This window comes from Salmo salar, chromosome ssa09, assembly GCF_905237065.1.
Source record: "Salmo salar chromosome ssa09, Ssal_v3.1, whole genome shotgun sequence".
NCBI classification, from domain to species: Eukaryota; Metazoa; Chordata; class Actinopteri; order Salmoniformes; family Salmonidae; genus Salmo; species Salmo salar.
In genome coordinates, this window is record NC_059450.1 from 5,593,528 (window position 1) to 5,606,088 (window position 12,561).

Genomic DNA, 12,561 nt, shown 5'->3' on the forward strand with positions numbered 1-12,561 from the left:
ATTGTGTGTAGATTGATGAGGAATAAAATGTATTTAATCCATTTTAGAATAAGGCTGTAACGTAGCAAAATGTGGAAAAGTCAAGGGATCGGAATACTTCCCGAATGGGTTACTTTTCTGAAAGAGACAAGTGTATGAATTCACAATGAATTCATCATGCTAGGCGAAGCTAAATCAGTTGCCAAATTGAGTGACAAAGCGCATCAATCATTCTATCATTTTGATTGACTCGTTTACGGGCCTTTAATAGGCATTCAATTAAAACACAATATCACACAAAATATCAGTTAACATGATTGATTTGGCACGGTTGTCTATTGCTTATTTATTATTCCGTTTTATCACCTATTCAGTGAGGAATGTAATCTATTTGTATTTTTGGAATTGTTCTGAATGAACATTGCTGCGTGTGTGTACACCCACGTGTAATAGGCTATGTGTGTGGTGATATGCTGGTGGGTGAAATCGTGTTATGCTCGTTGCCCTTACCTGCCTGTTAGCAAATTCTGAAATACACCATAATAACTTTAGGCAATCCTGTCAAACCCAAGAATTATTACAATTTAATTATACGTGCGAGGGAGTTTAAATGATTTACGGGGCCGAACAAACATAGATGTAATACTCCTCACTTATTCTCATGTCTGGATTATTAACTAGTCTACTGTCGCTGTTACACGCTACTCACTATAATCTACCGTGGCTCCTTCAATCTAGTCATGGTGCTCTCATGCCCTCCTCTTTCCCCATTCACTCAGACTGAGAAACCTGCTCTTCTCTCTCTCCGACTCTTTCCAGGTTATGAGGGATCGGAGCTGAAGATGGAGCTTTTCTGGATTTTGGTATTTTCTATCATCTACCCGTATGCGCGAGGGCAAGGAGTGTACGGTAAGAAATAATCAATCAATCAATCAAATGTATTTATAAAGCCCTTCTTATATCAGCTGATGTCGCAAAGTGCTGTACAGAAACCCAGCCTAAAACCCCAAACAGCAAGCAATACAGGTGTAGAAGCACGGAGGCTAGGAAAAATTTAATAGAAAGGCCGGAACCTAGGAAGAAACCTAGAGAGGAACCAGGCTATGAGGGGTGGCTAGTCCTCTTCTGGCTGTGCTGGGTGGAGATTATTACAGAACATGGCCAAGATGTTCAAATGTTCATAGATGACCAGCAGTCAAATAATAATAATCACAGTGGTTGTCGAGGGTGCAACAGGTCAGCACCTCAGGAGTAAATGTCAGTTGGTTTTTCATAGCCGATCATTCAGAGTATCTCTACCGCTCCTGCTGTCTCTAGAGACTTGAAAACAGCAGGACTGGGACAGGTAGCACGTCCGGTGAACAGGTCAGGGTTCCATAGCCGCAGGCAGAACAGTTGAAACTGGAGCAGCAACACGATCAGGTGGACTAGGGACAGCAAAGAGTCATCAGGCCAGGTAGTCCTGAGGCATGGTCCTAGGGTTCAGGTCCTCCGAGAGAGAGAAAGAATGAAAGAAAGAGAGAAAGAGAGAGAAATATGGGAGAATTAGAGAGAGCATACTTAAATTCACACAGGACACCGGATAAGACAGGAGAAATACTCCAGATATAACAGACTGACCCTAGCCCCCCGACACAAACCACTGCAGCATAAAAACTGGAGGCTGAGACAGGAGGGGTCGGGAGACACTGTGGCCCCGTCGGACGATACCCCCGGACAGGGCCAAACAGGCAGGATATCACCCCACCCCCTTTGCCAAAGCACAGCCTCCACACCACTAGAGGGATATCATCAACCACCAACTTACCATCCTGAGACAAGGCCGAGGATAGCCCACGAAGATCTCCCCCACGGCACAACCCAAGGGGTGGGCGCCAACCCGGACAGGAAGACTACGTCAGTGACTCAACCCACTCAAGTAATGCACCCCTCCTAGGGACGGCATGGAAGAGCACAAGTATGCCAGTGACTCAGCCCCTTTAATAGGGATAGAGGCAGAGAATCCCAGTGGAGAGAGGGGAACCGGCCAGGCAGAGACAGCAAGGGCGGTTCGTTGCTCCAGTGCCTTTTCGTTCACCTTCACACTCCTGGGCCAGACTACACTCAATCATAGGACCTACTGAAGAGATGAGTCTTCAATAAAGACTTAAAGGTTGAGACCAAGTCTGTGTCTCACATGGATAGGCAGACCATTCCATAAAAATGGAGCCTTGTGACCGTAGCATACGTGTGGGTATGTACGGCAGGACCAAATCGGAAAAATAGGTAGGAGCAAGCCCATGTAATGCTTTGTAGGTTAGCAGTAAAACCTTGAAATCAACCCTTGCCTTAACAGGAAGCCAGTGTAGAGAGGCTAGCACTGGAGTTTTTAGCACTAACTGATGTTTATTTAGTTCTTTATCCGGGTAGCCAGAAAGTAGAGCATTGCAGTAGTCTAATCTAGAAGTGACAAAAGCATGGATACATTTTTCTGCATAATTTTTGGACAGAAAGTTTCTGATTTTTGCGATGTTACGTAGATGGAAAAAAGCTCTCCTTGAAACAGTCTTGATATGTTCGTCAAAAGAGAGATCAGGGTCCAGAGTAACGCCGAGGTCCTTCACAGTTTTATTTGAGACGACTGTACAACCATCAAGATTAATTGTCAGATTCAACAGAAGATCTCTTTGTTTCTAGGGACCTAGAACAAGCATCTCTGTTTTGTCCGAGTTTAAAAGTAGAAAATTTGCCGCCATTATGTCTGAAGCACAGGCTTCCAGGTAGGGCAATTTTGGGGCTTCATCATGTTTCATCAAAATATACAGCTGTGTGTCATCCACATAGCAGTGAAAGTTAACATTATGTTTCCAAATGACATCACCAAGAGGTAAAATATATAGTGAAAACAATAGTGGTCCTAAAATGGAGCCTTGAGGAACACGGAAATTTACAGTTGATTTGCCAGAGGACAAACCATCCACAGAGACAAACTGATATCTTTCCGACAGATAAGATCTAAACCAGTCCAGAACTTGTCCGTGTAGACCAATTTGGGTTTCCATCCTCTTCAAAAGAATGCAGTGATCGATGGTCTCAAAAGCAACACTAAGGTCTAGGAGCACGAGGACAGCTGCAGAGCCTCGGTCTGACGCCATTAAAAGGTAATTTACCACCTCACAAGTGCAATCTCAGTGCTATGATGGGGTCACAAATCAGACTGACGCATTTTGTATACATTGTTTGTCTTCAGGAAGGCAGTGAGTTGCTGTGCAACAGCTTTTTCAAAAATGTTTGAGAGGAATGGGAGATTCGATATAGGCCGATAGTTTTTTATATTTTCTAGGTCAAGGTTTGGCTTTTTCAAGAGAGGCTTTATTACTGCCACTTTTAGTGAGTTTGGTACACATCTGGTGGATAGAGAGCCGTTTATTATGTTCAACAAAGGAGGGCCAAGCACAAGAAGCTTTCAGTAGTTTAGTTGGAATAGGGTCCAGTATGCAGCTCGAAGGTTTAGAGGCCATGATTATTTTCATCATTGTGTCAAGAGATATAGTACTAAAACACTTGAGTGTCTCTCTTGATCCTAGGTCCTGGCAGAGTTGTGCAGACTCAGGACAACTGAACTTTGGAGGAATACGCAGATTTAAAGAGGAGTCCGTAATTTGCTTTCTAATGATCATGATCTTTTCCTCAAAGAAGTTCATGAGTTTATGTGAAAGCCATCCTCTCTTGGGGAATGCTGCTTTTTAGTTAGCTTTACGACATTATCAAAAATACATTTTGGATTGTTCTTATTTTCCTCAATTAAGTTGGAAAAATAGGATGATCGAGCAGCAGTGAGGGCTCTTTGATACTGCACGGTACTGTCTTTCCAAGCTAATCGGAAGACTTCCAATTTGGTGTAGCATCATTTCCGTTCCAATTTTTTGGAAGCTTGCTTCAGAGCGCGGGTATTTTCTGTATACCAGGGAGCTAGTTTCTTAAGACAAATGTTTTTTGTTTTTAGGGGTGCGACTGTATCTAGGGTATTGTGCAAGGTTAAATTGAGTTCATCAGTTTGGTGGTTAACTGATTTTTGTACTCTGACGTCCTTGGGTAGGCGGAGGGAGTCTGGAAGGGCATCTAGGAATCTTTGGGTTGTCAGAGAATTTATAGTACGACTTTGGTCCTTGGTTGGTGTCTGAGCAGATTATTTGTTGCAATTGCAAACGTAATAAAATGGTGGTCCGATAGTCCAGGATTATGAGGAAAAAAATTAAGATCCACAACATTTATTCCATGGGACAGAACTAGGTCCAGAGTATGACTGTGGCAGTGAGTAGGTTCAGAGACATGTTGGACAAAACCCACTGAGTTGATGATGGCTCCGAAAGCCTTTTGGAGTGGGTCTGTGGACTTTTCCATGTGAATATTATAGTCACCAAACATTTGAATATTATCTGCCATGACTGCAAGGTCCGATAGGGAACTCAGTCAATCCAGGGAACTCAGTGAGGAACGCTGTACATGGCCCAGGAGGCCTGTTAACAGTAGCTATAAAAAGTGATTGAGTAGGCTGTATAGATTTCATGACTAGAAGCTAAAAAGACGAAAACGTCGGGTTTTTTTGTGTATTGAAATTTGTTAGCAACACCTCCGACTTTGCGGTATGCGCGGGGATATGGTCACTAGTGTAACCGGGAGGTGAGGCCTCATTTAACACAGTACATTTATCAGGCTTAAGCCATGTTTCAGTCAGGCCAATCATATCAAGATTATGATCGGTGATTAGTTCATTGACTATAACTGCCTTGGAAGTGAGGGATCTAACATTAAGTAGCCCTATTTTGAGATGTGAGGTATCAATCTCTTTCAATAATGGTAGGAATGGAGGAAGTCTTTATTCCAGTGAGATTGCTAAGGCGAACACCACCATGTTTAGGTTTGCCCAACCTAGATCGAGGCACAGACACAGTCTCAATGGGGATAGCTGAGCTAACTACATTGACTGTGCTAGTGGCAGACTCCACTAAGCTGGCCTGCACCCTGCTGCCTGGCCTGCACCCTGCTGCCTGGCCTGCACCCTGCTGCCTGGCCTGCACCCTGCTGCCTGGCCTGCACCCTGCTGCCTGGCCTGCACCCTGCTGCCTGGCCTGCACCCTGCTGCCTGGCCTGCACCCTGCTGCCTGGCCTGCACCCTGCTGCCTGGCCTGCACCCTGCTGCCTGGCCTGCACCCTATCTCATTGTGGAGCTAGGGGAGTTAGAGCCCTGTCTATGTTCGTAGATAAGATGAAAGCACCCCTCCAAGCCAGAGACAATTACTCGATGCCGACACATCTTTCTAGCTGCTTTACACGCTGAAGCTATGTTGCGCTTGGTGACCTCTGACTGTTTCATCATGACATCGTTGGTGCCGACATGGATAACAATATCCCTATACTCTCTACACTCACCAGTTTTAGCTTTAGCCAGCACCATCTTCAGATTAGCCTTAAAGTCGGTAGCCCTGCCCCCTGGTAATAAAGTGTGTGTGTTTGTGTGTGTGTTACACTGTCCATTCAGTGTAATATGATGGTAATAAACAACGCAAATATTGAGTTATTGCAACAACAAAAAATACGCACATTTGTACCGGGCTGGTCTCATAGACTAGACGTAACATAGTAAATGAAAATCCGGGACACTCAGATTAGTATGATATGTTATTTTTGGTATGGATACATGAGACAGAAGGTTACTTAAAAGAAAACTCCACCCAAAAACGATATTTTTGTATTTGTTTCGTTAGTCCATTGTTGACATAGTCCCTAAATGTTTTGCTTGTCAGCAATCAAGTTTTCAAGATGTGTTACCTTCAAAATACAGAATTCTTCCCCCTATGATGCATTTTGCATCATATGATGCCGTGTCTTGCATCATATGATGCAACACTTGATGGCTGACAAGCAAAACATTATGGGAGTATCTCAACAATGGACTAATGAAACAAATACCAAAAGATCATTTTTGGGTAGAAAAAAATTAAAGGAGGGTGGGTGGATGGGCGTAGAATGCGAATGCCTAGCAACCCATAGGTTGCATGTTCGAATCTTATCACGGACAACTTTAGCATTTTAGCTAAATTGTAACTTTGCAACTAATTGCTACTTTTTTGATACTTAGCAATTACTTACCATGTTTGTTAACTCTTCCCCTAACCTTAACCCTTTAACTTAACTTCTAACCTTAACCCCTATCCTTAAGCCGTAGCCTAGCTAATGTTAGCCACTTAGCTAATGTTAGCATTAGCCACAACAAATTTTAACTTGTACATATCATACGAATTTGTCACGGGCGTCGTATGAATTGGACCAACATGCTGCGGGTACGTGAATGCTTATTTTATCTTTATTAAATAAAAATGAACACTGAACAAAAAGAACGACGAAAACAGTCGTCAGGTGCAACAAACACTAAACAGGAAACTACCCACAAAACCCATAGAAAAACACCCCTACTAAATAGGACCTTCAATTAGAGGCAACGAGGAACAGCTGCCTCCAATTGAAGGTCAAAACAATACACTAGACATAGAAATAGAAAAACTAGAAAATAGAACATAGAAATACAAAACATAGAACACAACACAAAAACCCCGACAACACAAAACAAACACACCCCTGCCACATCCTGACCAAACTACAATAACAAATAACCACTTATACTTGTCAGGACGTGACAGAATTGTGATTTGTAACATATCATATGAATTGTAATTCGTAAAATATCATATGAAATGGATGATGGACATCCACAAATGAATACATACATACCATACATCCACAAATGAATACATAACATATCATTCTAATTTAAAAATTCCAGATTTGTGTTTACTATGTGATGTCTACCCCTGAGTCCAGGTTGGTAGGACACAGTGCGATTTAGTTACTTCTTTCTCATTCATTTTATGATCTTAATTGTCTTGTCCCAGAAAAAAAAATGTCTTGGTGCCACAAGAGATTAACAAGTTATAATATTATTAATATTAACAATGATAATAATAATGGGCCTAATGCATTTCCACCTCCAGCTTGCTTCGTGCATCCAAATGCTCTGACATAAAATCTATTTGACATGAAATTTTAATAGTAATTAGAAAAGTTGGAGGCTTTCTCAGTACTTGGTAATGTCTATTAAGTCAGCAAGAAGAGCATGGCTTCGAGGGGATTCCTAGTATTGCATAATGAACCTATTGAAACCTACATACACTAAACAATGCTGGGTTAAAAACAACTAAATTTGGGTTATTTCATAACCCAGTGCTGGGTAAATATTGGACAGAACACACAACCTGGGTTATTTTGACCCAACCAGTTGGGTTGTGTGAAAAACCAAACATGTTCGGTTGTTTGGATTACCCAAACATGGGCTAATTTAACCATGAGTAAAAAATGTTTAACCATCTGTTGGGTTGACCCAGCAGCTGGGCCTTTTTTATTTAATTTATTTAACCTTTATTTAACCAGGCAGGTCAATTAACAGAGTTGTTGTAACTGAGTCAGGTTTGTAGGCCTCCTTGCTCGCACACACTTTTTCAATTCTGCCCACAAATTTTCTATAGGGTTGAGGTCAGGGCTTTGTGATGGCCACTCCAATACCTTGCCTTTTTGTCCTTAACTTAATTAGGATAGGGGGCAGCATTGGGAAGTTTGGATGAAAAGTGTGCCCAGGGTAAACTGCCTGTTTCTCAGGCCCAGAAGCTAGAATATGCATATAATTAGTAGATTTGGCCACTAAAGCCATTGCGAATGACCAGTGCACTGGTGTTGTATCGAGGTTTCTGCTGACCTAGGTGCTTCTTCCACTTGACAGCTGTATCACAGAGTTGCTGATGGTAGCTCCCAGGATTATATTTTAAATAGGATAGTAGCCTAGACAAGAAATAACTAATATTGGTAGCCATCTAGATGTAATCTACAGTCTACTCAATGGGGAGAGCATGAACATGTGAACAGGAACCACACCAGGACACCGTGTCCTTAGCTGTCACAACCCTGTGTGATTCGGTTCACTCAGCTCTCAGCTGCGTGACATATGGAATCGTTTTGCAGGCCAAATGTTCTGCCCTAACAATATGTAAGCTACAAAGCTTGGCAGACAGCTTACACTCTTCCAATAAAGAATCAGGAGGCACTAGTACCGTTAAGAATCTTTAGTAGAATATATTTTGTTTGTTAAACTGTGATAGATACAGAAAGGAGAAAATGTGTGAGGAAAAAGTCACTATATACTGTACATTCACACAAATGGATACAAATAAAGAACAGCATCTCAATCACAAGTTACCAACAAGAAAACGAGCTTAGCTAGCCAACATGACCATTCGGAAATTATGACAATTTACATCATAGGAAAGGTGCCACTAAACATATACACAATCTAAGTGTCCATATTTAAGTGATAATGCCCTCGAAGCCGGTGTTCGTTGGATATATTGGCACGTGTTAGGCCCAAGACTTCGCCAATATATCCAACAAACACCAGCTTCGAGGGCATTATCACTTTTATACAACGGGTTACCAACATATTCAAATAATAATCGCCATATTTTCATTAACTTTATTTTGATTAATTTATTCTATTTCATCCTTCCACAAGATATAGACCTGACACAAATCTAGGGTTGCTAGAGACGTGACCCAGTCATTCAGTCTTTTTGTTCTGTATCTATAGACGCTACCCAGTCATTCGTTCTAAATGTTCCATTGCCATACTGGCTGGCAACGATCGTATCCCTTGCTTGCTAGATAGCCAACTACGGCTAATTTACAGTCACGTCTTAAAGTGCAGCCAGAATAACAGCAAAGTAGCTGCATTTGTTTAAGCTGTTTTCTAGTGACATTTATTTGGATACATCTATAACAATGAGCTAATGAGGCACGATTATCAAAAAGGCCTGAGTGCCAAAAGTGTGCAAAGCTATCATCAAGGCAAAGGGTGGCTACTTTGCAGAATCTAAAATATATTTTCATTTGTTTAACACTTTTTTGGTTACTACATGATTCCATATGTGTTGTTTCATAGTGTTAATGTCTTCACTATTATTCTACAATGTAGAAAATAGTAAAAATAAAGAAAATCCCTTGAATGAGTAGGTGTGTCCAAACTTTTGACTGGTACTGTATGTAACTAAGCTATTTCTGGTTTTTATTTTTAATTAATGTGCATAAATTAAAAAAATATATATTTTCTCTTTGTTGTTATGAGGTACTGTGTGTAGATTGTTGAGGATTAAAAAAAAATCAATTTTCAAATCAGGCTGTAACGTAACAAAATGTGGAAAAGGTCAAGGCGTTCTTTCCGAAGGCGATGTATGTTCCCACAACTTCCAAGGACCAAATGTGATAGCTGTGTTGTCACCTATGGAGATAGATGCAACTGGCTGTCCTTGGGGAGCCGAATGTTGCAAACACACCTGATTTGACACTTCCACTCGGAAAGCCCTCTCACGCCTATCATGTTCATTAGCCTACTAAACCCTTGTCATAAAGTAACTAAGTAAGCCTTGCCCGGACCAGAACGGCCCACAGGGTTAGGGTTATTCTATCTCCTGTTTTTGTTGCGTGAGGCAGCTTTATGTACAATAATATTGCCTGGACACTTGCTAGCTAGCTCACTAACAAATGAGATAGGTTTGATAATGTGCACTAACAAAAAAGTCCTTTAATCACAAAACTTGTTAGCTAGACGTAAAAGAGCTAGAATAAAATGTGTATTGTGCAGCTTTATTGTTTCAGTTCTGATGAAAAGGGGGTGGAGTACCAGGTTGGTACGCAGCAGGTACAACTTTTGTTCTAGAAGGAACGGCCTCCTATTGTGCTAAGTACCTGTCGGCAGTCAAATTTCTCATTGTGTCTGACTTCTTAAGCTTTTCTTTAGATACTCTAGTGGCTTATACTGCTAATGATATCTAGATTCGATTCGTCCTGATCCCTCTTTGCGTTACTGTTCATCGATTGTGCTGCTTTTGTATTTCGATACAGTTGTCTAAAGCTTCTAACACAGTCTTGTCAATCAAAAGGGGTGCTAACAGAAGAGAGAGAGAGGGAGAGCTAATATCTTGTATTGCTTAGGCACAATGCATGCCAAAGACGGCAACATGTGCCAGAAGTTGCCGCTATACAATTATCTAAGATCAGTTATGCATTTTTCCACTTAATGGTTAAGATTTGGGCAGTGGCAGGCTGACCCTTTATCTGTGCCTGAAAAGGAAAATGTATATCCAGAGTGTGGAGAATATGGACACTCTTTCCTTACCACAGATGAGGTATTTAAAACAATGATTGGATTGTCATAAAGGTTCACTAGACTGTGTAGTAACATGTAATTACAGTTTCTGTGCAACATAACATAAATTGTGGCATTGACCTCCATCTCAATGTGCAGGCCTGAATTTACGCTCTCTCACTCATGGAAGACTTTCCGGTATTCTTGGAACACACTTGTGTTTTCTCCATTATTGATACACACACACACACACACACACACACACACACACACACACACACACACACACACACACACACTTCTTCTACTACTGTATTCATGAATTGAACTGCTTCTTAAAGGCCTGTGGCCTAGAAAGACCAGAGTTATAGCGCCCGTGACCACCAGGGCCTACAGTGACTGACTCTTCGTCTTCCTCATCCTCAGCACTTTTTTGTCTATCTCTCTCTTATGCCTCTCACCGCCGCATGTGGGTTTTTTGGATGCTGAATATTGCCCTTTTTTAATAACCATTCATAATTTATCTGTGGCTGTGAGGCGTTTGAGCGCGAGGGAGGGAGGGATAGAGAGATGGAGGAAGAGAGGGGGGAGCGCAGCCACATGAGCTAGTGAAAATAAAGTAAAGATTTTTTTTTTTTTTACTTTGTAATGAAATGCATTCTATAATGGTTGAGAAATGACTATTGTTGCATTCACTTTTATAGAAGGAAGATGTATTTTTTAATGTAAAGACAATGTAATATATTTTCTCCAGGCCCTGCTGGGAGATTGAAGTAAGTAAGCATTTCACTGTAAGGTTGTATTCGGCGCAAGTGACAAATACAATTTGATGGTATTTAGGCCCCAAACTATACAATGGCAGTTAGGAGCCATTTCCACAGTAGGGGCCAAAATGTCTTTCTTTTTAGCTGGGAAAAAGTGGAGGACAGTGGAGGAGAGAGACAATAGTGTCTGGGGCCTTGGAAGGTCGAGAGCTGAGCTATTCTTCCTCACTCTCTATCTCTCTCCTCTATCTTCTCTCATTCTCTATCACCTCTCTTTTTCTCTGATTCACCTCCTCTCTTTTTTCTCATCTATATACTCTTATCCTCTCTCCTTTCATACTCTCTCAGTCCCTCTAATTTGTAATATTCTCCTATAGGCAAAATTAAGTGAAAACACTATAGATGGTGGATTTGATCTCCCCCCTGAGATAGAGAGAATGTGTGTATACTGTATGTGTGTGTCAGAAAGACAGCAGGTTGCCTTCTCTCCTTTGATTTCTCTCACTCACACACACACACACACACACACACACACACACACACACACACACACACACACACACACACACACACACACACACACTTGCATTCAAATAACTGAGAGAGAGGGATAGTTTTCTGCTATCCATCACCATCTCATGTATTATCTCCTCTCCCAATACTATCCCAAAGTCCCTGTTATTTCATTGGGCCCTGGCAGTGTGGCCGGCTGGTACACAGAAATTCTATTAACCCGTGGGTCAGAACCCAAGTCCCGATCCATCGTGGTTTACTTTAGCAACAACCCCTGGCCCAACAGGCTCATGGCTAAGGGCTAGCTGTCACGTCCTGACCAGTATAAGGGTTATTTGTTATTGTAGTTTGGTCAGGACGTGGCAGAGGGTATTTTTTTTATGTGGTTCGGGGTGGTGGTTTATTTAGTAGGGCGTTTGATTTATTATTTCCGGGTTTTTGGGTAATGTTCTATGTTTGTATTTCTATGTGGTCTCTGGTCTTTTGTATTTCTATGTCTGGTTTATTGGGGTTGGACTCTCAATTGGAGGCAGGTGTTTTCTCGTTGCCTCTGATTGAGAGTCCTATATATGGGTATGTGTTTGGTTTAGTGTTTGTGGGAGGTTGTTTCTTGAATTGCTGTCTGTGCCTTCAAGTCTGTATTCGTCGTCCATCGTTTTGTTTAGTGTTTTTCTCATTAAAGTTAATTATGAGCACTCAACCCGCTGCGCCTTGGTCCTCCATTCCAGACGACAACCGTTACACTAGCGGGGGCTAGTGGTGTCGCGGCGGCCCGGGCCACTTCCAAACGGGTCGGCTTTTCCCTAAAGCTTCCGCCAATTAAATTCCTGTGTCAGGGGTGGCTGTCCCTAGGTGCGTATCCCACCAGGAAACTTGAAATGAAGAGTTTTACATAGCTGGGGAAGAAAGAAACACACACCTCGAGATGAAAGAGAAAATAGAGTGGGTTGAGAGAGAGGTACAGTCGCCTTTCGGTGGGGAACTGTCAAAGAGAGTTTTTCAGTTATTTTCTTTCTTCTGATCAGTCAGATGTTATCAAGAGAAGTGGGGTTGGTGGTGATGTGACTCTTCATGGCC

General features: G+C 41.9%; 1 protein-coding gene across 1 annotated transcript in view; it reads left to right on the plus strand.

Moving 5' to 3' along the window:
- The window catches only part of LOC106610595 (MAM domain-containing glycosylphosphatidylinositol anchor protein 1), a 401,645-nt gene that overhangs the window by 29,175 nt on the left and 359,909 nt on the right, over positions 1 to 12,561 (plus strand). Inside the window, exon 2 of the mRNA XM_014209988.2 lies at positions 799 to 888. Within this exon, the coding sequence (XP_014065463.1) occupies positions 822 to 888 (67 nt within the window). The 5' untranslated portion in view covers positions 799 to 821. The remainder of the gene's footprint in view (positions 1 to 798; positions 889 to 12,561) is intronic.